General features: G+C 37.9%; 2 protein-coding genes across 4 annotated transcripts; both read left to right on the top strand.

The window, feature by feature from the left end:
* The first annotated feature begins 314 nt into the window (after positions 1 to 314).
* Positions 315 to 20,341, top strand: LOC143853443 (sodium/hydrogen exchanger 1-like). 2 transcript variants are annotated; one of them, XM_077363207.1, is made up of 15 exons: positions 315 to 361; positions 947 to 1,131; positions 1,219 to 1,334; positions 3,685 to 3,782; positions 5,002 to 5,061; positions 5,169 to 5,215; positions 5,303 to 5,497; positions 6,002 to 6,048; positions 6,614 to 6,680; positions 6,810 to 6,910; positions 7,077 to 7,178; positions 16,000 to 16,138; positions 16,220 to 16,282; positions 18,568 to 18,651; positions 19,677 to 20,341. In XM_077363207.1, exons 2-15 carry the CDS (start codon positions 958 to 960, stop codon positions 19,986 to 19,988), a joined length of 1,605 nt encoding a protein of 534 aa, XP_077219322.1. In that variant the 5' UTR covers positions 315 to 361; positions 947 to 957; the 3' UTR covers positions 19,989 to 20,341. The 2 variants fall into 2 exon arrangements, with proteins under 2 accessions (XP_077219322.1, XP_077219323.1); XM_077363208.1 differs by lacking the exons at positions 315 to 361; positions 947 to 1,131; positions 1,219 to 1,334; positions 3,685 to 3,782 and adding an exon at positions 4,077 to 4,096.
* A 1,436-nt stretch (positions 20,342 to 21,777) lies between these two features.
* Positions 21,778 to 26,229, top strand: LOC143852588 (eukaryotic translation initiation factor 5-like). 2 transcript variants are annotated; one of them, XM_077362039.1, is made up of 2 exons: positions 21,778 to 21,905; positions 24,259 to 26,229. In XM_077362039.1, exon 2 carries the CDS (start codon positions 24,596 to 24,598, stop codon positions 25,955 to 25,957), a length of 1,362 nt encoding a protein of 453 aa, XP_077218154.1. In that variant the 5' UTR covers positions 21,778 to 21,905; positions 24,259 to 24,595; the 3' UTR covers positions 25,958 to 26,229. The 2 variants fall into 2 exon arrangements, with proteins under 2 accessions (XP_077218154.1, XP_077218155.1); XM_077362040.1 differs by having other exon boundaries at positions 21,842 to 21,905; positions 24,263 to 26,229.
* The last annotated feature ends 1,218 nt before the right edge of the window (positions 26,230 to 27,447 follow it).

The following is a 27,447-nucleotide window of genomic DNA, read 5'->3' on the forward strand; positions in this document are numbered from 1 at the left end:
TGGTAAAACCTGACATTTCGGATTTGGCCAAATTTCGGTTTCGGTCTCAACCGAAATACAAAAATTTCTGCCAAAATTTAATACTATAAAACGGGGCGAATACATCACTTCCCTTAAAAAGCGAAGAGGAATGGCAGTCGAAATAGTTTAAAAGGAAAGGAAGGGTATTTCTAAAGCGCATCTGGGGCCCAAATTTCTTACACGAGGAATGCCAGACGTGGCCATTATCGTCATCTCACACAATTTTCTATTAAAAGCAAAGGAAGGAGAGGTAATTCTAATTTCTAACACACATTCATTTTCCGAACACAATCATAGTCTCTCTCTCTCTCTCTCCTGTTTTCGCTCCAGAATTCTCAAGGCAAGCTTGAAACCCTAATTTCTGTAGCTTTTTTTTCGGAGTTTCGCTCTCATCTCTTTCCGATAATCTCTGAGTAAAAAAGAGCCGCAATCGACCTTCCTACACCTTATTCGTCTCTACTTTGCGTTTTTCTTCAGATTCAACGTGATTATCCCATAAAAATCTCAACCAGTAATAATTTTTCCACGATTTCACGCCTTGGAATGACGATCTGAATTAGGTTTGTCTTTTCCGGTACAGAAAAAATATAAGAATCGAATCACGTTCGTGTGCAATCCATTCAGAATTCCAACCGTCTACTTTTAAAGGATTTTTTTTAGTACTGTAAATTCCTACTTCTTTCGGTAGATTTTGCTTAATTGTACGGAGATCATTTGTTAGGTTTAATTTTACGGAGATCATTTCTTAGGTTATGGCTTAAAAGTTAAAATCTTATCTGAGATGGACTTTTCTGAGACATAGGTTCTGTTCAAAGGAGGAGTTAAACCTAAAAAAGGAATTCAGATATATCCTTCAATTGAATGTGGCAATAGCTTTGCTTTGTTTATCCTTTTGAGTTGTTTGCTTTTGGTTATTTGATCAAAGGTTGGGCAACAATGGGTTTTGAGTTGGGTTCAGTGTTGACGAGGTTGGGGATGCTTTCAACATCTGATCATGCTTCTGTTGTATCAATTAATTTGTTTGTGACACTCCTTTGTGCTTGTATTGTACTTGGTCATTTACTGGAGGAACATCGATGGATGAATGAATCGATTACAGCCCTAGCAATTGTGAGTTGTTGTTCTTTATCTTTGTTGTTGTGGTGATTGTAATGGGTTGTTGGTAGATAGTGTTGATCTTCTCTGTGTTTGATTCAGGGCCTTTGTACTGGAGTTATTATTCTACTGACTACTGGAAAAAGTTCTCATATTTTAGTCTTCAGTGAAGATCTTTTCTTTATATATCTTCTTCCACCTATCATTTTTAATGCTGGGTAAGTTGGGTTTTTTAGTCATTTAATTTTACTCATCCCTTTGAGTCTCCTTATGCTCTCTGCTTCTTATATTATCAGAATCAAAGTGTTAGCTTTCCCAGTACATATATTTGTTAGATGTGGTTTTGTAATTGCTTTCTTGTTCACATTGTACTGGATATGAGTTTTTCATGCGATCTAAAATTATTGGAAATCTAAAATTTCTGATATTTGTTTGTTCTTTGTGGATACTTTTCTTGTGATTCTTTTTCAATCTTTCTTTGTATTGCTTGCTATATTGTGGATCTTTGGAGACTGCTTCTAATATTAGAGGCCTTTTCAACCACTTCCACAATGATTGTGCTTATAATAGATCTAGGATTACACTATTTTCTATCAAAAATATGATTGTTACGTTCTAACCAAATAATCAAAGGGACAGAAGAAAATAATAATTTTCAAACACAAGCAAGTCTCTTTTTTGGCATATTTGTGGTCATTCCGCCAGAACCAATGACCGACCAAATTAGAGACATTGTTGGCAATGCTAATATCCTTGAATGATTTAGCTCCGTTCAGTCGCTTCATTTGACTGGAAATGATGTGGCAAATGGAAATGAAATAGAAAGGAAAATCTTTTAGTGATTGGTTCTATGGGAACTGAATGATCTGTTTGGTGCAAATTCTAGCACAAACTCCATGCTCCTCACTCTTGTATTTTCAGAAGTCCTATGATTAGGCCTCTATATTCTTCTCTACTTATAAGAAAGTAACGCTTTGCCCACCATAATGAACAGAAATGAAGAAAGTGTGTCACCCTGTCTAACCCCCATTGAATTTTGAAAGAAACCTATTAGGCTACCATAAATGAGAATCGAGAAGCTAGTTGATGAAATGCATGCATTGATCCATTTCCGTCAAATTTCCCTTAAAGTGATTCTTCTTAGTGTGTATTATTACACTTGATCGTACTCCCTCGCGTCCACTTTTGCCAAGGACAAGTGCTCTCTCTCTTCCCAATTTCTAGTATAATTGGATTAATTAGCAATTAGTCCTCCATCAAGGATTTGTTTATCCTCTACAAATCGCTTTGAATTGGAGAGATCACCTTCAAGAAGACAAGAACTCCTACTTGACCCTCATTGTAAGAACCTTGTTATGATCTTTTTCAAGCCATGGACCACACTTTTTGGCCAATTTTTTTTCACTTTAGCACTCCTTCATTCTTTGGTATGAGCATGATAAAGGTCAGTATCACCTTCTTTGTTGATGCATTATCGTTTCATGAAATTCATTGAAGAGCTTCATGTTTAATGATTTCCCTAGATTCTTGGCAAAACACCATTGGGAACCCATGTTGTTCGGGCGCTTGTCCTTTTCGTTCCGAAGATCACTTTTCCAACTTCGTTCACCAAAAAACCCCTTTCCAACCACACCCTCTAGGTTATTTTTTCTAACTCCCTCGTTGGTTTAGTTGTTGAAACCCCCTTTCCAACCACCTTACCTTCTCATTCTTCATTTTTTCCTCAACCCAGCCTATTTCCGTTCTTGATACATTGTATGCAATTTAATCTTCTCTCATGTTGTCATTAGATATAAATGGTGGGAAAATAGTGGCAAATGGAGCAACATATATGTTCCTCTCATTCATTTATCTTAGTACTATTATTATGCATGCAATTTGATGTCATTGCCTTTTCTTGAACTTCACAGGTAATAGGAGGGGTCGAGTTCTATATCCCGTGTTTAAAGATTTCCTATTGGAAAGAGGGAATGAACGTCACGTAGTTCTAATCTTGTTGAATTATTCCACAATGATCGTAGCTTCACACCACACCCATATCTTGAGTATCACACTAAAAAAAGAAGAGTTCTCATTCAATATCAAAATGTTGTGAAGATATCCTCAACTCATTTCACAGATATCCTAAAAATCCAAATATTATTCACGCTTTACAATGATAGGACCCACAGAAATCCACTTAAAACAACATAAGTAGAACTTTTATAACACCTATACTACTCCTATTCTAAAAACCAATATAAAACCTAACTTAAAAGAAGTGTATGCCTTAACAACAGCCTAAACATAATTCAAAACACATGCAATTATAGGGCCTACACAAGTCACATACTTTTAATGAATGAAATGTCCTGCTTGACATCTCTCTTCTCTTCCTTATTTCTTGGAGTCTGCATGTGGGTCATTGATGTCCCAAAACAGGTTTGCTTATAATGATAGCCTTATACCTTAATTTTGTCGATGTTTGATTTTCTAGTTATAGAGACTAGTCAAATGTTTAAATTTTGGTGAAGGAACCTAAATTTCTATGTGCGAGCTTAATAGTTTTCATCCAATTATTTTTGCCAGGTTCCAGGTAAAAAAGAAGCAATTTTTCCGCAACTTCATGACAATCATGTTGTTTGGTGCAATTGGCACATTGATATCTTTTGTCCTCATTTCAATTGGTATGTTCTTCAAGTTTTCATTGTGTTTTTTATTACATTTTCTTGTGTGCCCTTAAAAAGTGCCAATGAAGGAAAAAAAATAAAAAAAAATATGACATTTCCCACCATCCCATCCATCCGTGTTTGCATATATGGAACACATGTATAGCTATTGGAGTCTTTGATCATGTCTATTGCATATGTGGCACACGAGTATAGCTATTGGAATCTTTGATCTTGTGCTTCATGTTGATATAGGTCGATAAATGAGATGGTCATTTTGGACTCCCGATCTGGAAGCTACAATTCCCAGATACAAATATAGATATAAGAGGGTGAGATACAACTTGCATTTTCTGAAATAAGTCTGATCATTCCCATCATTTTGCCACCAAAAAGGAAAAAAAGATGGAAAGAGTATAGATTTTCCATAGGATACTTTCAATAAAAATTGGTTCATATTCGATCTTTGGGATTTAAAAAAACTAGAAACTGAAGATCTCCACATAAACCCCAAAAAACCAATAAAAAAATGCAAGAGAAATTGTTACAAATACCTCCAAAATAGCCTTCATCTGTCCATAGCTTCTAGTCGAAGATCTGTTGTAGATGGACGTGGTGCCGTACAACTGATCAAGCAGGCCATATGGTAGAAAAACAAGGTTCTCCCCTTTGTCAACGTTTTAAATTTTCTTCACTTCTTGTGCTTTGATTAGGGTTGGATCAAATCTATTCTTGAAGTTCGATCTACACCCTAAAACCCTACCCTAATACCATCTAAAACAATCGAGAATAAAGTAGAAGAAAATAGGACTAAGAGAAGAACAAAATTGAGAGAAATAGGCAGAGGGAGAGATGAAGACGAGAGAGGGAGAGAAGAAGATGAGAGGGAGAGAGGTCTTGAGAGTAATTTCCAATTAGGGAATCCTCCTTTTATTAAACACTTTCTTAAGATGGGAAATTACATCATTACCCTTCTAAAAGGGAAAAGGGACAAAGATTGTTATATATGAAAAAAACTTTTTTTTTTTGAATGGCAATATGTGAAAAAAACTTAATGTAATATCTTCAACAACTTTATCTTCTGTTAAATTGCTTCATGTAAATTTCATATGGTGTCGGTGGTGTTTCTTAATATCATTCCCTGCAATGTTTGGGTTGTTTAGAATGGGTAAAAAATATTGGGAACTATTTGATGTTCATGTTTGTCCCACTTTTGTAACTATTGGATCATACCCAGGTGCTATGCAATTATTTAAGAAGTTGGATATCCCTCCACTGGAGATTGGAGATTATCTTGGTAAGTTCTTTGTGTCACTCTATCTCTTTATTATTTATGCTATACTATGCTATGTAACATTTTTTATTTATTTTGCTCTCATTTGTATTGCACTTGACTACTTGCAGCAATTGGAGCAATCTTTTCGGCAACAGATTCTGTCTGCACCTTGCAGGTTTTGAAATCCTGAGAACCTGTGCTACTTTTTCAGCTGTTAAATTTAATGGCATATTCTAACTAAAATTTATTTAATTTAATGCAGGTGCTTAATCAGGATGAGACACCTCTACTTTATAGCCTTGTCTTTGGCGAAGGGGTTGTCAATGATGCTACATCAGTGGTACTCTTTAATGCAATCCAGAGCTTTGATCTCAGTCACATCAGCTCCACCACTGTATTGCAACTTGTTGGAAACTTCTTGTATTTATTTGTTACGAGTACCATGCTGGGAGTATTTGTAAGTTTATTCCTCTTTATGCCATTTATTTGATGGAGTATTCACACCCCTACCTATATGTATGTTTGCTTATATGTTGGATAGGTACAAGTATTTGTCGCTAGATACAACTATGAAGTATTGAACTCATCAAACCCCAAAAAATTGAGATTTTTAGATGTGGGGTAGCTTTTAAATTAATTTTAGAAATTTAATTTAAGTTAGTTGTTTAAGATAAATGGAGAAGGAAATTTAATTTATGTTAATTTCATGTAAAAGGCTTACAACTGGGATGTGGGAGAACTCGATATGCTAGTAACTTCAAATAAAAATAAAAATGGAAAAGGAAATCTTGAAGTGTCACACTCGAATCTGTCAAAATCTGACAAGTCCGAGATGGGTGCTTTGCCTGTTTAGAAGAATCCACTCAACGCCTCTCTCTCTCTCTCTCTCTCTCTCTTATTTGTGTCTTTTGCACAAGGTGGGTTGTACTGTTGGATGACATTTGTTTTTTCTTTGTTGCAGGCTGGACTGCTTAGTGCTTATGTTATAAAAAAACTGTATTTTGGGAGGTTTGTCCCTGACAAAACTTTTTACACTTTGTTCCTTCATTACTGCCTTCATTACAGTCTTTTGGTACCTTCAGTACAGATCTTTTGGTGTATATTGTTGTGTTGGAAATTTCCTTTTTTTTTTGCTTCAACCTAGTACCAAGTTCTACTGAATATTTCTCTGCATGTCATTCTTATTAGTTGTGAGCATGGATTTAAATTTCAATTTCAGTTTCGGTTTCGCCCTTGGCCGAAACCGAAATTTCGGCCGAAATCCGTTATTAAAAAAAGTATATTTTAGATTTCGGCCGAAATTTGGGATTTCGCCAAAATTTAGGTTTCGGTCCCAACCGAAATCTGAAATTTCAGATTTCAGACGAAATTTAAAACCATGGTTGTGAGTGGTGTGCGGTCATTTTGGTTTGCCATTCGGTTTATCTATGATATTTTTTGTTAATTTTCTTTGTGAACTTTGTAAAGTTCAATTCTTATTGTCTTCGGATAATGCAAGATGAGAGCATATATGACAGGATTGAATTCTAGAACCTCTATTTCCATAATTTGAACTCTTTAAATTACATTTCAGGCATTCCACCGATCGTGAAGTCGCACTTATGATACTCATGGCTTACCTTTCATATATGCTGGCCGAGGTAATATTTTCTCTAAAATTATCTGATATTTTATTTTGGTGCCTTTTTTGGTTTCAGAGATTCCAATAAATTGAATGCTTGGTGGTCATTCACATATGCATAACTTTGATACTTTATTTTATATTGCAGTTGTTCTATTTAAGTGCTATTCTCACAGTATTCTTTTGCGGGATCGTAATGTCCCACTACACCTGGCATAATGTGACTGAGAGCTCAAGAATTACTACCAAGTATGTTAAATGTCTGGAACAACTATCCCAAACCATTGGAACCCATTTTGTTTCTTTATTTCGTTTTTGTTTCAGTGTTGCTTTAGTAGTTCAGTTTATTGGATTTCCTATTGCTAGCATCTAGTTGACACATTTTTTTAGTAACTCAGTTCATTTGTCATTGCAGGCACGCTTTTGCGACATTGTCATTCATTGCTGAGATATTTATCTTCCTTTATGTTGGGATGGATGCATTGGACATTGAAAAGTGGAAATTTGTTAGAACCAGGTATGGTGAAAATCGTGCTCATTATTATCACTCTCATTCATCTTTTGTTTTCGAAAAACAGGAAGTACCTTGGTTTGACCTTTACTTACTAAATATGTGTCTGGAATGTATTGCAAATGTTCTCCAAATTGTATGTATGTTAATGATTCTTTGTTTTCATGGTGTATGGTTTTGTCACCTTGTTATGGTTACAAGTACTCAATACAGTAACCAATTGGGTACGGAATTCCCATTAAGCACAAATTCTTAATATAGGTATCACAATGATCTGATATTCTTTTTTTTTTCATATGGGTAAGGATTTTTAAAAGCCTAGGTTACGGAGATATATTTCTAGCTCTAAATTAGCATAAGATTTTGTCATTTCCACTTTCAAGGTTCAATTTATCAAATTATAGTAGAAAATGACAAAAAATTAATAAAAGCAAATTTGTCATGAGCAATAGTACTGTACTAGTCTATGATCTAAATAGTGAGACAAATAAATTAATTTGTTCTTTTATTATTTTAATTTTTATTTATATGCTTACAAAAATTGTGGTACTTGGTGGGAATACAGCCACCTCCGATTGGGTGGTTCAAATTGAACTTTGACGGGAGCTCAAAAGGTAAGCCAGGTGCAGCGGGGATTGGTGGAATCATTCGTGATTCAAACGGCAGGATATTAATGTCGAATGCAGGACCAGCTGGGATTTGTAACTCAAATGAAGCCTAAGCTAAAGCGTTATTATAGGGGTCTGAAGTGGTGCATGGATGCTCGCCTTGGGCCACTATTGATTGAAGGAGACTCATCGAATGTAATAGCTTGGGCACCTAAGGAGACTAATGGTCCATGGAGGCTGGCTTATATCATTGCTGAAATCAAGGTTTTAAATCTCGGTTTCGGTACGAAATTTCGGACGAAATCTTGTAAAAATTTGGAAATTTCCGAAACGTTTCACCGAAATTTCCGAAATTTCACCGAAATTTTGTACTTCACCGAAACGTTTCACTGAAATTTCCGAAACGTTTCACCGAAATTTCCGAGCCGAAATTTCCGAAACGTTTCGACGAAGTTTGGTACTTTTCCGATTCACAGTGAATTTCGTTTCGGTTTCCACCGAAACCGAAATATTTCGGCCGAAACGAAACGTTTCGGCCGAAATTTAAAACCATGGCTGAAATTAGGGATCCCTTTTGTATAGCTGCCCCCCAAATTTATCATAGGAGGAGATTGGCAAATGAATCGGCGGATGCATTGGTGAAACATGGAGTGGATATGGTGGTAATACAGGTTACCATAAATGACTTTTCAATGGTATAAAGTATTATCAGTGGAAAACCATATCTACCATGCGGCGATTTCTGTTAGCGGGTGTGGGTGTATGGGATGGGAAGCATGAAGTTGCGGTTGGGATATGGTGTAATGCTTACTGTTTTAGCGGGATGCCTTGTCCCCCATGATGTATCTCGTTTGGGCCATATTAATAAACTTTATGTTAGCTTTAAAAAGAAAAAAAAGATTGTGGTGATTGTCTTAATAACAAGTGTGGTTGCAGCCCAACTGGTAAGTTATTTGCTTGTTTGTTAAACCACTAGTGGAACATAATTTGTTATGAACATGGTGTATTCAAAACCATTGCGAGACTATAAAAAAGCAATTCCTCAAGGTTTTTTATTCTTTTAAAGTCATAAGAATATGGTGTATCACATTCTCCGTGAGAATAAAAGGATCTGGTGTGGATAATATGAACCTTTGTGTATCCCTTAAACCGATTATCCTTATCCAGTTCTCAGATATTCTAGGCTTTTGAAGGATCCGATTATCAAAGGTATATGATCCATGCTCTCCCAATTAATAAGAAAATCAATTAAATAAAGAAAAAAATTGATAAGAAAATCTTGTTCTTTTCAAAATTTCACTTTTAAAAAGAATCATTTCCTTTGATCTCACCATTTTTATATTACTACGAAATATTTCAATCACAATACATACCTGAATTACATCGCGCTCTTGTGTCCCTAGAACTTCTCTAATTGATGTATGGATTTTGGTCATAACCAGCTTCAAAAATATATTTCGATCTATTTTTTCTAGCTTCAATGGTAATGATGCCCTATTAAGTGTTGCTCACTATTTATGCATAGAGTCTTAGTGGTCTTGTTTATCACTTTCATACACTTTGTTTTCAAATTGACTTTCGTTAGAATTTTTTTTTTTTTGAATGGTGACTTTTGTAAGAAATGACCACAGCTTTATGTGTTTTCTGTTTATGGTGCTCGCGGAAAACCAGATTGGAAGAGATGTCGCCCTGTGGTTACTGCATGACATGTCCACAGGATACTCATGATAATTCCTATGTCTCTTGAAAATGCTTCAACCTAACGAACTTGCAATCTTTCAAAGCTATTCCTTGTATTATCATTCTTCACTTGACCTTACAACTACCTATTATTTCTCACCATAGTGTCCCAGACTTAAAATTTTTGAGTAACGGGACCAAAACCCGCTGCCGGATCTAAGTGTTGGCTAGGTAAGCGTCGGACCAGCTACTGATCATCGCCTTGGTAAGCTATTGCCTCACCAACTAGCTAATCAGACGCGAGCCCCTCCTCGGGCTCATGTTATGTTATGAAAAAAAAAAAATAGTTTCAACCCGTAATCGCAACGACCCAATTGCAAGAGCGGAGCTCCACCAACTCTCTCTAATTTGTGCTGTAGGTTCACTTGACCTTACAACTACCTATTATTTCATTAGAGCTCTCTAGAATTATGTAGAGAATGCTATGCGTATGGAAGTGTAGAAGACTCTAGAAGTAAGTAGATACTTTTTGGCTTGTTAATATTCTAGAAGAAGTTCGGATATTTTGTAAAGAATGTACTTGGAATATTCTTAGAATTAAAACCTTAGAAAACCGAAGAGAAGAGAGAGATGGCGGATGGATGAGAAGGTGGTCAGGCTCTATGAGAAGTCGATCCAGCTGAGGAGAGGTTCGCGATCAAAATGTCGCAAATGAAGAAGGTAGGTGGGATACATTGAAAGGAAAAAGATTCCAGGAGATAGGAGAGAGCGGAAAAGGAGAGACATCGAAGGAAGCTGGGAGACTGGATCTGTGCAAGATGTCACTACCATAACTTCTGCAGGAGAATAGAGTGCCAGAGATGTGGAAAATAAAAAAATCTTGTGGAATAGGGACAGGAATGTGCGGGACAGGAATGTGCTAGAGAAGGGGCTAACTCAGGAAGTGGCTAGGCCAGCAAATCAACAGGAAAGGGGAAGCACAACAAGAGGACCGGTCATTATGAAAAGAGCCTATTATGTTTTCTGATAGTCCTTCTGAAGTGATGGTGGCGTTGGACATCATCTCAGAATTCCGATATATTATTTGGGTAAACTGGTTGACAGATGGTTTGGGAGCTCGAATATGCTGAAGGTTTGGCATGAAAGATCGAGCAGGGTAAAAGGGAAGATTAGGGTGGTGGGATTGTGGATGATTTCACTGTCATAATCGTTGACCCAGAAGACGCTCACAGGGCGGATTTGATCAACCTATGGTATTCCAAACCTGGTTGTGCATTCATATCTCTAGGAGAATGAGATTTAAAGAAAAAGGAACAGATGATAGATGGATGGTGGGAGATATACGGTGTACAGCCGCAAGCGTGGACCAAACTTCCTGAAGGTGGGAAAGAAGATAGGGGACTCGATATCTCTAGATAGGTCCTGCTATCTAGGGCAAGGAGCAATAGTAGCTCGACTAAGGATCCTATCGTTGCCCCTTTGACCTGAACTTTTTGGTTTTGGTAGATGGTGTAGCCATGTGGGTTACAACGGTCAACACCGCCTAGCCGAGAGAAGTTCCAAACATTCCAGGCTCTGTTGGTAGCAGCCATGGTTTTAAATTTTGGACCGAAATTTCGGATTTCAGTGGAGACCGACACCGAAACCACACAAAACCGAAATGGTCATTTATTTCGGCCGAAATTTCGGTTTTTCCGAAATTTGACACAAAAAATCTGTTTTTTAAAATATTAATTTAATATTTCACCGAAATTTCAAGGTCCGAAACCGGTACCGAAACCGAAATTTTAAACCTTGGTAGCAGCAAAGGGGCTGAGAGTGGTCTTATAACTACTACGATTGCTGGGGTCTTGCGATGTTTTTTGGATCTTTTTGTACAAATCAAGGATGTACTTACCTTTAAGAGATAGATACCTTTGCTAGATCTGCCACTTCAATTCCCAACAAGTAATTTAACCATATCTTTAACTTAACCAATTTTACTCGTATATATTGAGGACTATGTCATCAACATATACAGGTAAAATTGTGGCCCGTTGTTTTCTCTTTGACTACCATGGAATGATATGCATCACTTCTTTTGAAGCCAGTTATTGTTAGAACCCTATTTTGTTTTTGTTTTGAATGGTATTGTTTTTTTTTTTTTTTTGAATGGTATTGTTAGAACCCTATTTACATTTCAAATCATGCCCTACAAGATGGGTAAGACATATTGATGCAGATTTTAGGCCTAAATAAGAGGCATAGTTGCCCTTTAGATTTTCTAGGAATTTATGTTCCATGTTATTTAGTTTTTAGGATTTTATTTTTCATTTTAGGTAGTTTATTCTGTTTAGATTTCTTATTTTAGTAGGCTTCTTTATGAGTTCATGTTTTGGTAGGATTCTAGTTCTTAGGTTGCTTATTTGCCTATATATGGGCCTCTTTACAGCTTATTTTGGAACTTTTGATGATTATTGATATTGAATAAAGATTCTTCTCCCTCTAATTTTGGTTTTCTTCTTCTCTCTTCTGATTTCTTCTTTTTTCACCCTAAATTCGTCTATTCTTCTGGTTATTTTCGTCTCTTCTTCAGGTTATTTTCGTCTCTTCTTTTCCTATTCTTCTAATTCTATCCCCTTTCGTCTATTTCTCTCCCATTTCCTCAATTTTTCTTTACGGTGCTGCATCAAATTTGGTATCAGAGCCAAATATCCAAGTCTCCGAAGATTGGCCTTTGAAGATCAAGCCGCGAATCGCAGAAATTCAGGTTCGTTTGAAACCTACAAACCGTACAAGCCACACCAAATCAGCCCTTCCAAAACCGCCTTGCTGCCCATCCTTCAGCCCACAACAACCCTCTTGTAACATCTGTTTCACGCTCAGAATCTGTCCCTGAAAATAGCCCCTTGCAGCCATCTTCACTAATCTAAAATCTAGCCATCGGCAGATCCTAACCCACAGGCCTTTCCCTATATTCTAGGCACCAAAAACAGTTCCAAAACTACCAAGATTTTCTACCCAAACTCATCATATTTCAGTCCATTAGGAGCCCTCGTTCACACCCCAGCCCTTCTCATGCCTCTCATCCTTTACCTTTCTGTTGCCAACAGCTACCTCTTTTGCACAGCTTGAGAACAGATTTAGAAGCTCCCCAAACCCTTCCAATTAACCACCATCTCCACCATTCATCTGAATCGTGGCAACGTCCCTCCGCCGCCATCTTCTCCGGCAAGTTAATCTTGTGGGGAAGGAGACTTCTGCAGGCTTCCGTAAGGAGAAGGAACTCTTTTATGGGAATCTTTCTTTTCCTGAAAGTCTCTTTTCTGGAAAGTCTTTTGTGAAAGGGCAAGTAGGAGACGTGTGTGCTTGAGACTCATCTCTCGTACCATTTTGGTATTAATTAAGAAAGCAAGTTGCATTATTCACACATGTTATTTACATCTCTCAGTTTCTTGTTTTTATTAGCAAGTGACTTTTACCTAATAATAAGAGATATACACAAAAAGAGAATGCTTGTGAAGTAAGTTACATGTGCAAGTAACTTGCTAAAAAAAAGAGAGGAAACATCAGTGGTACGGAAGTGTCATCACATGAGTCGTGATCACTTCACAGTTAAAAAAAGTTCTCCTATCCACCGTTTTTTGCCCCTGGACACCCCTCCTTTTAATATATTAGAAGGCTTATTAGACCCCTTTCCTCATTTGGGCACCCCCCTTAGCAGATTTACAAACCCTCCTTTTATCCCTTGGACACCCCCAGTTTTTTCCCCTAGGCACACCCCAACAACAAAAAAATCAGAAAAAGAAGAAAATCAGAAAAAAAGTCTGCTCTTTCTCTCTCTACACTATCTCCTCACCCCATCTCTATTTTCTCACTCCTCACCTAGCCATTTCCGCTCAAAATTGGGTTTCACCATAAACACGAAAGTTCGTAACAACTTTTCGAATATATCCAGCCCACTTTCATCAGTCCACAGTGGGTGCAAGTACTACAACGACCAACTTTGGCCGTCCATCCGTTTTGGTCCGACCATTGATCCAAGTTATCCCGGAGTTCGATCTTAGATCCGCGACAGATGTTGTGCTTCTTTCGACATGCCAGACAGATCAAACAGTTGATTTCAGTTTTTGACATCGATCCCTATGCTCCATCATTTATTCCATATTTTGATGGGTATGACGAAAGCTATTGGAATGGACGCACTCCCTTCAGCTATTAGGAGGATGCATGTTTACAGTGGAGTTGATGCTCTAGACGCATATCATGAGTACAGTGGCCATGATCACCAAGCGATTATCTACTGGGCTAAAGAAACTGTGTGACGACAAGCCCGATGCTCATGGGACCACATGGAAACATACCGTCGTAGAAGAAGCGAGCCTCCAATCTGTCATTGGAAGGATGCTTGTGATTTTTTCATGACTCTTTATACGCTCCACTATCTACGGAGATTGAAGCGTGAATAAGCCAATCAACGAGAAGAAGCAGCTCGTTGTGAACAAGAAGCAGCAGCCCATCGTGCACGCGAAGCTAAAATTGAAGCTGGGAATTTAGAGCGTCACTTGCACGAGTTAGATTTGCAGAGCCGCTCCACTACTTCATCCGTCTTATCCGTTGCTGATATTCTTACGGGTCCAAACGCTAGTATTGATGAGATCATTGATGTTGAGCCTTTGATTCCATCAGATTCAGACTCTGAGATGGACGATCTAGAGTTAGAGACTCAGTTGATTGCTGATATCGACATCGTTGTGCATGATGCTTTTGAGATTTCTGCCACACCGATTGCCGATCATCTAGAGAATAAGCTTCACTCTTATGAGGCAGATATTGTGGCAGATCCACGTGAGGCTGATCCATTGCCTGAGTCTGAGCCGAGTGACCAGATTGTTGAGGCACTACCAGAGCATGCACAGCACGAGCTGATCATTGAGGATGCCGATTCCATATCATTACATGCGCTCAATGATAGCATTGCTTCTCCAGTAGATGCCCCGATCGAGATGATTATGGAGGTCGAGCCTGCCGATTTCAGTGCACAAGATGACCATCTTGATGCTGATCATGGATTGATACTGCCCATAGCTTTTTTGCCGATCCAGGAGGAGTACGTTGCGATCTTCCCAGCTAGTTTACTTCTCCAGTGCAAATTCTGTTCGCATGAGTCTACATGAGCACTTTCTTCCCTCTTCTTCCGCCGACCTTGCAGATGCTTCTCCCTACTGTCTCGAGCGTTAGACATTATGATTGCTTCCGCCGGATTACGCGTTCTACTACTTCAGTGGATTGTTTACATCTTTGACCCAGGTGGACTCGAAGTGAGTTCTTTTTCAACCGGGGGAGAATGATGCAGATTTTAGGCCTAAATAAGAGGCATATTTGCCCTTTAGATTTTCTAGGAATTTATTTTCCATGTTATTTAGTTTTTAGGAATTTATTTTTCATTTTAGGCAGTTTATTCTGTTTAGAGTTCTTATTTTAGTAGGCCTCTTTAAGAGTTCATGTTTTAGTATGATTCTAGTTCTTAGGTTGTTTACTATATATATGGGCCTCTTTACAACTTATTTTGTAACTTTTGATGATTATTGATATTGAATAAAGATTCTTCTCCCTCTAATTCTAGTTTTCTTCTTCTCTCTTCTGATTTATTATCTTCTCTCTCTAAATTCGTCTATTCTTCAGGTTATTTTCGTCTCTTCTTCTCCTATTCTTCTAATTCTATCCCCTTTCGTTTATTTCTCTCCCCTTTCTTCAATTTTTCTTCACGGTGCTGCATCACATATATGGTCTTCAACTTCCAAGTTGACTCTTTCTCCCCACTACCCTCAAAGGGTATTTACACTTCTTTCCACAGGAGGCATTTTTTACGATAAGTTGGTAGTACAAGGTTCAATTTAGCACTATGTGAGATCCATGGCCTAGTGTTATATACTTTTCATCGGTGATGCCACTATGGACTGGCCCCACCCAAAAATATGTATGTCAGATGACTTCAAAGAAATAGTGATAAGTTCAGTTTTGCTTTTCAATGTTACAAACCGTCGGTCACACACACAGTCAAATGAGAGGGTCAATAAGTCATACACACTTGTCAATGTTTCAAGCAGTCGGTCCCCCCCCACCCACGCACCCACCCACCCCACCGACCCACGCACCCCAACCCATGCCACATCCCCCAAAAGAATAAGAAAAAAGAAATAAAACAAAACCCCAAAAATAGCTGTGGCAACTTAATTATGTGAGTGACATTAAAATGATTAGGGCATTTTGCTCACAAAATGGTTTGGAGATATGTATCTTGAAAAAGATAGGGGGGTTCTGTTCTACTTTAAATTTACATACTCATTTTTTAGGCTGGCCATTGTGAAAATAACGAGCTCTAACCTGCTCTGTTGTTTGAGGGATACTAAATTCTTTTGCAGTAATATTTCTTGTTATTTTGGGTACCATCTCATATATCTAAAAGACACATATAAAACTGACTGATTACAGAAGAGTGCCATATTTTCATGTTTCATACTTCAGAAAGCTGATTGTTTCTTGCTCATCTTTTGCAGCCCTGGAAAATCCATTAGCGTGAGTTCAATACTGTTAGGGTTGGTTCTGGTTGGAAGAGCAGCATTTGTCTTCCCACTGTCCTTTTTATCCAACTTAACTAAGAAATCTCCTCACGAAAGAATTGAATTCAAGCAGCAAGTAAGTGTTTCCGCTCCTGTGATTTGTATCTCTTGTGAGCCAATCAACAGGCTGAATAAGTCCAGTAATTTGATTCTGCAGGTTACAATATGGTGGGCTGGTCTTATGCGAGGTGCTGTATCAGTTGCACTTGCTTATAATCAGGTATATTTTAAAATGTTGTGCCGAGGGTTTGAATCCTTCAAACAGTAAATAGTGTTGCATGCTTTCCCAGTATGAAATTTTGAACTGAGTGGCTAGTTCCAAAGATCTTCCACATTTCATTTGTTTTTTAAAAAAATAAAAAGCAAAAACGAGAAAAAGAACAGAAAAGAAAAACACTTGCCCTCTTCTTCACCCGCCTATTTTTTTTTTTTTTTTCAAAAAATTAAGCTTCATTAATAAGAGGAAGGAGAATACAAAAGACTGGATAATCCAGCAAAATGAAACAAAAGCTAAATTAAACTACAATTTGGGCGAGCCTTGGCGCAACAGTAAGGTTGCTCCATTGTGACCTGGTGGTCACGGGTTTGAGTCACAGAAACAGCCTCTCTGCAAAGCAGGGGTAAGGCCGCGTATATCTAGCCCTCCCCAGACCCCACAATGGTGGGAACATCGTGCACTGGGCGGCCCTTTTATTGTACACCCTTATTTCAATACATCTAGCAGCAAAATTGGCTTATGAGTTTGCCCTTGCATTTCCTTCTTGATGGATGTGGGAGGAGGAACACTCAGAACAAACAGACAACTACTCTTTCATTTCTTGAATATATTTTCTCTACGGTCAAAGGGAATTACTTTCTTCTTTAAGCCACATATTTGTGTTAAGAGAGTCACCTTCAACCCAAACTCAAGAGGTAGTGGAAGTCTCCAGACGTTTTATCCCCGTCCAAGCTACCATAACCTTAGCCTATATTGACTTGCAAATGGCAACAATAGTCAGCCATTAGCATCTGATATGATTCTTGCTATTCCTACTTTCCGGGTCTCAACACTTCCATCATAGTGACCTTACTGCTCCCATCAAAATTTAGTTTCATCCAACTGGAAGGAGGTGAATCCAAATATCTTGAGTTCTTGAGGGGCAAGGATAATCCTTTGTGTTCTCGAAGGGTGAGGATATTCCTTGCATAACAAAATCCAGTCATTTCAATGCTCTCTTTGTCTCTCATATGCTTGTCATTTTGAAGGGAAAGAACTACACCGGATGTGCTTTGTACGTGTCTACTCTTCTGAGTTGACATATTTTTGTTTGGGGTAATTATTATATTTTTAACAAAAGGTGTATGGCTAAGGAAAAGACAAGGAAGGGGTGTTCTCAATTAAAAAGAAAAGGTGTTGATGTTAACTCCCATGTATAGGCTACTGATATACAGGAGACCATGTTTTGATAATGGGACAAACCTACACTTTAACCAGCTGGTGAGAATTTTTTGGTAATTGTAGTACTCTTTTACAGCCTGTTAAAGCATGTAAAAACAAGGTGAGTTCATCCCATTTTCATAACATGGTTGTGCAGATATCAGTCCACTATATATATATATATATATAGAAAATGGTTTCTACACACAAGTGTAGATAAATTATCTGCACACTAGCTTAAAATACAGTGGAGGGCATGTTGTTTGGGTGATCCAAACCATTCATTTGATTGGCCCTCACATAGTAGGGTGTCCACAAAAAATCAGCTCCATAGGATCCTCTTAACCCTACGATTTGTGGAGTTAAAATGGACGTGTTTCTTTGGATCACCCAAACAATGTGGGCCCCCACTGTATTTTAAGCTAGTGTGTAGATATCTTTGGATCACCCAAACAATGTAAGGGACTTTCAAATGAATGGTTTGGATCATCCTAACAAAGTGGGCCCCCATGTGATTGGGCAAGCTAGCTCACCATAAGTTTGGTGAGCTTAAGCTCACCAACAGTTTCCTCATATATATATATATATATATATATATATATATATATATATATATATATATTGGCTACTGATATTGGCATTACCATGTTTTGATATTTGCATTAATCCACCTTGTCTTTTCTTTCTTACTTTGCTTTTTTGGAAATTGTGATAACCATTGACATCTGGTTAAATAGTAAAAGACAAGGTGAGTTAGTGCAATTATCAAAACATGGTAGTTCAAATATGTATATATATTCACACACACACACACACACACACATATATATATATAAATAAATAAATAAATAAATAAATAAATAAATAAATAAATATATATATATATATATATATATATATATATATATATATATATATATATATATATATATATATGACACACACACACATATATATATATAAGTTGTGATCTAGTTATTTTGTGTGGTGGAAACTAGTGAAAACTATTGATTCGATAGCATTTGCAGTTTACGAACTCATGTGTATGTGGAAACTAATGAAAACTATTTATTCTGATGCATTTACAGTTTACGAGGTCTGGCCATACACAATTGCGTGGAAATGCAATCATGATTACTAGCACCATCAGTGTTGTTCTTTTCAGCAACGTGGTAAGATTCCTCATGCCCCTGCATTTGCATCTTTTTAGAGTAATATATTTGGAAATTATATATCGAAATGTAGTTGTTTAATAGTCCCCCAAACATTTGTAAGTGGCAAAACCATTTAGGAGTGGAATGAGTCTTGGTTCAGTTCACTCTACGCATATGCATATGGAAATTTTTGGCTCCTTAACCACATCTTTTCTTTCAAAGAAAGTAAAGGAGTATTGTATATTTTGAAATGTTTCAGGGATATTTATGAAAGCTCAAATTCCATGAATTATGCCCAGTTCTTAGAAAAGATCATTTGAGGGCAGTTTTTTTAGCATTTTCAATTCAAGGTGGTCTGGTTGTTTTGTCCATTAGGGTTTACTTAAATTTCTTCATAGATTCTTGAAGGTGTTGATAATCATTGTCAGCCTTCTTGATGTAAGCTCATTGATTACCAGAGATAGAACTCAATGGATAAGCTTTACATATTTTTTTATTCCAATTTAAATCAGATATATGTCGCAGAGTTATTCATACCCCAGTGATTTCACTGTCATGTCTTTTTTATTTCATGCCACTCAAAAGCTTTCCGTGAGACCTTGGGTTCATTAGTCTGTTGTCTTTCCCCAATTGTCTTCTTGATGTTTTACCAAAATGTTGTGTATTACACTACACTTTTTTCTCCTGCTTGTTTTGAACTATCATTTTCTTTTCCTTATTTCTTAGTTCATTTCACTTTCCAATACAACTGACAGGTGGAGTAAGAATGTCAATATTGTGATGCAATAGATTTTGAACTCTTGATTTTGAGTCACTTGGCAGGTCCCATCTATTGTTTAGATGTCTTCCAAATTTAGTTTTATTATCAAGAAAATGTATAGGAATAGCATTAGCTCCCCAAACATGGTAGGCATGAATACCATATCTTTAATGAAAAGGCTTTTATATTATTCACAGAAAAATCCTTTGTCTCCCAACTTATTTTTTCCCAATTTATGTTTGTTGCAACTTTCTGTACTGAACTTCTAGATATTACTATTCAGGTGTTTGGCCTCATGACAAAACCTCTGGTGAGGCTGTTACTGCCTTCAAATGCGGTATCGGAACCATCAAGTCCTAAATCCCTCCTCTCACCACTTCTCGGGAATGGGCAGGGATCTGACGTTGAAGTGAGTGGGCCCATTATCCCTCGCCCAACAAGTATCCGAATGCTTCTGAGCACACCCTCTCACACTGTCCACCATTATTGGCGTAAGTTTGATGATGCTTTCATGCGCCCCATGTTTGGGGGGCGAGGCTTCACACCTTTTGTACCCGGCTCACCAACTGAACGTAATGCTAACCTGTGGCGATGAAAAAGAGAATTCCCACATGAAATGATGTTTCTCCCAAATTCACATATTTCAAGATCCTGGGTGTGATGGCAGTCTCTGATCATGGTGTTCTTATGGGCTTGTGAGTACTTTAGCGTTGCTGGTGTTAGTGTGGTATTCTATTTTGTCTTGTTAGATTTCGTTTTTTCTTATAATTTTTATGCTGGAGTCACTTTCAAAGGCTCTCTTACAAATTCAGTATTATTTTTTGTAAGATGGGTTTGTAATATTATTTGATTTTATTTGTCATGTGCAATGCTGTACCTGATGAAATCTTGTCACATGTAATTTCCACTTATCAGATGATGGTATATTTAGAGCCTTATTGAGTCAAATGCTTTTGCTGCCCTGTTGGTTTCATGTGAAGACTGAATTTCAAAGCTGTGGCCTGAGTTCGTTGTATCCTATTGTAGTTTTACAAAAGGGTTCCATGACTACTGAACTACCAATTTATTTTCCTTTGCCTTTCTCCAAGGAAAGCTTTTGAGCTTCGTTTCCTGTCAAGCTTTCTTCCATCCTAGATTCTGAAGAAATTCAGGATTTTAAAATGATGCTATCCAAACGGAGCTTGGCAAAATGTTTGGTCCAGTGATTTCAGTGAAACCAGAATGAGGTATATCTGTATCCGTAAGGCAGGTAACTCCTTCGGTGGATCTGAACCATCGATCAAGTAGACTCATCTTTGATCTCCCATCAAGAAAAAACACACTGGATTAATAATCCAAAAAGTCTGATCAACGGTATGAGATTTACGCATGTTTGGGTATCATGAAAAATAATATTATTCCATGGAATATTTGTGGGGCAAGTTGTGAACTTGTGATGGATGGGGTGGTGAGATAGAGACTTGATATGGTTGGGTGTGAAAGCTGCGAACAGAAAAAATAAAAATAAAAATAAAAAATCTAACCCATCTATCACATCCAACCCCACAAATATTCCATTGAATATTTTTTCATGGTGGCCAACACATGCCCTCAAATAATTAAAAGAATAAGGAATTTTCCACAATCAACGGGGGGACAAATCTAATATGAACACAAGAAAGCAGCTCTAAGCAAACAATTTTTGGTATCATCCTTCTTTTTTTAATATTTTATTTTGAGTAGGGAAATGTTATCAGCACTGCTCTATTTCGATGAGGGCACTCCTAACTTTATTAAAAGTCAGGTATGACCCACACCATAGGATGATCTGAACCGTCCATTAGATGACCCACAGCCTAAATAGGCGTGCCCCAAAAAATTAATTCCATAGGTTGATCCTAACCCTCCGATCTATTGAGGATTAGGATCAACCCTCTAACATTCAGATCGGAGGGTTAGGATCAACCTGTGGAAATGATTTTTGGGGATCATCCTATGGTGCGGGCCATACCATAGTTTTAATAAAGTGAGAGTGCCCTCATCAAAATACAGCAGTGCTGATAACATTTCCCTTTGAGTAAGGAAGGGCTAGGGTTTGGGATGGGGCCATCTGTATACATGAATTTTATAATCCGGAATTGTAAAACCCTGGATTTTATAGGCTAAAAAACGTACAATCCAGGTTATAAATTCCTGGATTATAAAATCCATGAATCCAAACGGGACATGGTATCATTAATTTTTTTAATAATTTATTTTGAGTAAGCTTTCCGTTTGTTTTTTGAAACGTTACGTGCACAAGTTGGTTCCTTTTGCCAGTTGGACTTTGAATCACAGATGACATGACGTGTAATCGTCTTGTATGTCTTCAAATCAACGGATATGATCAGTGGAAATCCAACGGTCAGGATTCGTTCAAGCATGCATATAACTATATAAGGGTTTCGCTACGCCTCCTCTCTTCTTATCTTTTTTTGCCCTATTGAGACCGAGCAAGCGAGTGAGGGTTCTTCTCCTTAGATTTCTCTCTCAGGTAAAACCCTAGCCCTTTCGAATTTATTTTTCTGCTTATTTTCCCTGTTTTCTTCTTCTTAATCATCTCGCATGTATAGATTCAACTACGTTGAATCGCTTTGCTTTGGAATTCTGTGTAGAAATCGTTTGTTTTTTAAGCATCTGTTCGTGGAATTAAATTTTTTTTTTAAGCAATCTTTTTGTGGAATCAAAAGTCTCGAATAGGAGCTGTAGATCTGATTTATTTTTTCTCCTCTAGATTTGTTGAAATATTTTCAAATTTCATAGGTTTTATCATCATCGATATTTTGTTTTGCTGTATCAGACTCTTATTTAAGTTACTTATGTTCGATTGTGTTTTTTTATCGTCTGATTAGCTTTTAGTTCTTCATGATCGGTGTGGATTTTCTTTTTCTGATTGTAGATTTGGCTTCCTGCTAGCTGTTTCAATCTGTGTAAATTAGTTAGTGTTTTAGGTGGAGCTGTGATTGGAAGATTGTTTCAGTTTAGGTTAGTTTTATGTGAATTGATCTTGTTTAGAGTATATAATTTCATTATGTTAGTTGGAGGACATGTAGATTTGGAAATTTATCATTCGTGATTATTTTCTGATTTCTGATTGATTTTTTAAGGCTCGGAAGGTCAATGAAAAGTAATGGATCTAGGTTGACTTGTTTTTACCTTCGATTAATCTATTAGGCTAGATGGAATTGATCTCATGGTAATTTCTTAGTTCGAATGGATCATAACTTGTCTTTTCCCCTTTTTTTTTTTTTTTTGAATGATTACTTGTCTTTTCCTATTATTAATCTGTTAACCAATGACTTCGTTAACTATTATAAAAAAGCTCTAATACCGTGATATTGATTAAATTTTATTGAATAATGAATATCAAGAGCATGGTTTTAATTGCTTGGAAGTGGTTCACCGTATGATATTCAATTTTCATATATGTAATTGCACACAATGCTCAAATATTAGAAGTAGATTAGGGCTCATTCTTCAGTCTGCTCAGGTGCGTGTTGTTTGGTCATCCATACTAGTTTCTACTATCTTGAAGTAAATGGAACTAGAAAGTCTGTCACAGCCCAGATTTTTCAAGGACACATCCACCAAACTTTTAGGTTTTCTGCTTTCTGCCACATGATGTTAAACCAAGTTTCTGTGTTCAAAAGTATTTTTCCAGTCACCGTGGTGGTGGTAGAAGGGAATTCTCTCAATGTTATAAGATGGCTAAGAGGCCCATGTACGGTCCCTTAGAGGTTTGCCGCTTTTATTGATGAAATTCAAGATAGAATTGGCTTTTCTTCAATTTCCTTCAATCATGCAAGGCGTTCAGCGAATGGAGATGCCGACAAATTGGCTAGAGAAGGAGTATCTAGGGAGAGAGTTGAGCTTTTCGACTTTCTTCCCCCTTAGCTATTCTTAACTTCCTTTAATTCTTGTGTTGATCGGCCCTTCTCTCTCGTAGTCTTTGGGACCCTCTCGTTCTCGGTTTCTTTTAATGAAATTTCCATTACCATTTAAAAAATAAAAAGTATTTTACCAGTTCCGATATATTCAATCTATTCTGCTATATTAATATTATATTAGCATGTTTCTCTAATGAACTCTCCAAATTTTGATACACTTTATTTGGAGGTCAAAAAATGATGTTTGTGTCACGTATTGAAATTCTATTTAACTTCATCATGGGGAGTGAGTGCAGTATGCCTCATTCCCACAGCCCAAGGCAACAAAGGTAAGATCAGCTGCTCCTCCCCGCTTTTGTTTGTGTCGTGAGGATGAATGGTGTCCTAGTTGAGGTTGTTGAACCACAAATTAGGGAATGCTTGTTTTGCCTCCTTGTCCGGTAAGGAGAGGTGATGAAAAACCTTAATGATTGTTTAGGTTTCTGGAATGAAATTGAATATTGACTGCAATATGTTTGTATGACTATTTTTCTTGCTCCTCCTTGCCTATGTTTGTGCCGTAAGGATGATGGTGTACTAGTTGGGGTTGTTGAACCTCAAATTGGGGAATGCATGTTCTGCCTCCTTGTCCGGTAAGGAGTGGCGATGAAAGACCTTAATGATTATTTTGGTTTCTAGAATGAAATGGAATATTGATTGCAACCAGTTTTTAAGACTAACATTTCCATGATGGATGATACAGTACATATTAATAATGAATTACTAGTTTTTTTTTTCAATATTTTCTCTGTCCTATTAAAGCTCATTCCACGATGGGAAACTAATATTAGCGTACGAAATAAATGAGTTTTGAGTGAGAGAATTTTCTAATTTATTCTGACTTCTTATTTTCACTCTTAGACTTATGTGGTTGTTCAATTTCCTATTATACTCGTCTGAATTTTCACTCTTTTCTAATAGGAAGTTCTCTGGTTTATTTGCAATCCTGCAAATTGTCAAAGTGGAGGGTTTCAAGTCTGCAAATTCTTTTATGTCTGAACGGGCCACTCTCTGTTTGGGATCAATTGGGTTGCTTGGAGAGTACTGTCCTGCATCAAGAATAAAGTATCGGTGTCCTGTGGAGAAAGTGGGCTGTATGCATCTAGGGCCACTTCAAGATTTTACAGATTTTCGTGGTTGCAGCTTTATGCAACCTTCTTTGATCTTAAGAGGTCAGTCTATTGTTCAGGAAGAAAGCTTCTTGTTAGACAGTTTTGCTTCAGTTTAGCATTTCTGTACCGAGTGCAACTTGAGAAAGATGGCTTTACAGAACATAGGTGCTGCAAACAGTGATGATGCCTTCTATAGGTATAAGATGCCCAGGATGATAACCAAAATAGAAGGGCGTGGGAATGGTATCAAAACTAATGTCGTTAACATGGTAGATATCGCAAAGGCGTTGGCCAGGCCCGCCTCTTACACCACAAAATACTTCGGTTGCGAACTTGGGGCTCAGTCGAAATTCGATGAGAGGACGGGCGTTTCACTTGTGAATGGGGCCCATGAGACAGCTAAGCTAGCTGGGCTTCTTGAGAACTTCATCAAGAAATATGTTCAGTGCTATGGGTGCGGCAACCCTGAAACTGAAATTATCATCACCAAGACACAGATGATAACCATGAAATGTGCGGCTTGTGGTTTTTTGTCAGATGTGGATATGAGGGACAAGCTGACAACGTTCATTCTGAAGAACCCCCCTGAGCAGAAAAAGGGATCTAAAGATAAGAAGGCAATGAGGAGGGCGGAGAAGGAGCGGGTCAAGGAAGGGGAAGCTGCCGACGAGGAACTGAAGAAGGTAAAGAAAGAGGTAAAGAAGAAAAGTGGTGTCCCTTCCAAGGAAGCAGCTCCAAAGGTTGCGAGTGCAAAGAAAAAGGCGAGTGGCTCTGATGAAGATCATTCGTCTCCTGTTGGGAGTCAAGCGGATGAGAATGATGTGGCTGATGATGATGACGATGTCCAATGGCAGACTGACACCTCATTGGAGGCGGCCCGCCAACGAATCCAAGAACAACTAAGTGCCGCGACTGCTGAGATGGTAATGCTCTCCAATATTGAGGAAGAAGAGAAGGCAAAGCAGGCAAAGACATCAGCACTCCAAAATGGAATTGCAGAACCCGAAGAGAAATCCAACCATTCCGTAGGTGAAGATGGGAAAATCGGAGGCGCACAAGAAACACTAGTTTCACTGATTAAAGGTAATCTGGAGAAGGGTTCCTCCCCAAAACAACTGCAGTCTTTTCTGGGATCATTGGTTGGGTCATCGCAAGAGGTTATGAATGCCCTGTTTGAAGCACTCTTTGAGGGCATCGAAAAAGGATTTGCAAAGGAGGTGACCAAGAAAAAGAATTACCTTGTTGCGGTTACGCAGGAAGAGGGGTCACAGATAATTCTGCTTCGAGCAATAGAAGCATTCTGTGGGAAGTCGAGCTCTGATATAGTGAAGGAGGTGGCCCTTGTTCTGAAAGTCCTTTATGATGGTGACGCGCTGGAGGAAGAGGACATAGTAGAGTGGTACAAGGAAGGAGTTGCTGGGGCCAGCAACAAGTCCCAAATTTGGAAGAACGTGAAGCCCTTCATTGAGTGGCTCCAGAGTGCGGAGTCTGAAACCGAAGAGGAGTGACAGGGTGGAGACAACAGCAGGCCCACACTCATGGCTTTTGTGGTAACAAACAATCCATATCTATATCCTAGTTTCCTTTCGAATGTCTGCGACTGTGTTTGTTTTGCGTTCCTTTTAGAAAACTGGTAAGAGTGGTCTGCAAGTTTTGTTTAGTATTATATTAACTAAGCCTGCTGTCGAATAAATGGATAACTTATCATAGATTGGTATATGTTTGTTTCGTTGACTAGACCTATTTGCATTTAAGAATCGTGAGTTGAGTTCTTTCTGTAGAGTCTGGTCTCGTTTATGCTTACTGCTTATGTACTTTGTTATTTTATCATCTTCAGAGAAATGGCGCTAAAGTGAAATCACCAAAAAAAAAACAAAAAACACATTAGTTGAACCATTTTTCACAGTGGATGTGAACTGTTGCTACTACTATTGTTGACTCAGTTTACATCTTTAAGACTGTTCAACTAGTGGACTTTGGACTATGGCATGCTCACCAAATGAACACTTCATACAAGGGTATAATATGGATTAGAGACATGAACATCTCTGGGAAAAACAGTTGGGCCTTCAATCATCCAAACCATTTACATGATGCTAGGCCTTGATATGGATGGAACTAGCACCAGGATACTTCCCTGTTTGCTTATCTTGACCCATCGTTTTGTGTGTAGGTCTTTTTGATGAATGTTGATTGCTGTTTTGTTATCATTAAGCTGTACATCTAAAGCCCACAAATCAGTCTGTTAGGATAGTTTGATGGGGGAGAATTCCAGATGTGTAGTTGTGGTTACACGCAAGACCAGCATTCGTGTAAAAACCCCTTTATTTCAACCCACTCATATCTGCCCCACTATGTTTTGATAATGGGACCGCTCCCTCTCTTTTACAATTCTCCAATTGGCTGCTGAGAGCCTTTTTTGAATTATAATAGCCTTTGGCAGCTAGTTAAAACAATATTAGTTCGTCCCATTATTAAACCATGGTAGTGCAGCTATCAGTCTCCTTATTAAATTGTAATTTGCACCTGAAAGTCTTTTAACATTAAACAATTTGGGAATGAGCCTCTAGCTCAGTGGTCGGAGGCCAGAGGTTCATTCCCAGCTTACCTATCAAAAGTTTTTTTTAAAGAAAAACAGACTAATTTATTTGTCAAAGTGGGCCCCGCTAAAATCACATTTCAAATTTACTGGCTCATTTAGTGGGGCCCTGTTCGTTTGAGATTATGACAACCGATGATGAGCTCCAAAACCGATTATTGGATTCATAATCTCAAACGAACAGGGCCCAAGTGTAGGAGTGTAAAAGTGGCTACTCTTATTTAATACTATGAGATCTACTAGCAAGCAGATCTCATGTTGATAAATGAAAATAATGACTCAGTGCACATGTCATTAATACTTGGTGATAGGGCCCGTTGTTTTGATGGGCCATCATAAGTACCTAGTGGGTCCATGTCTAATACCGAGCAGAGAGGGTGAGACCAAGAGCTGAACAGA

This window comes from Tasmannia lanceolata, unplaced genomic scaffold (assembly GCF_043159265.1).
Source record: "Tasmannia lanceolata isolate RefF3 unplaced genomic scaffold, GAP_Taslan_0.1 ptg000019l, whole genome shotgun sequence".
NCBI lineage: Eukaryota > Viridiplantae > Streptophyta > Magnoliopsida > Canellales > Winteraceae > Tasmannia > Tasmannia lanceolata.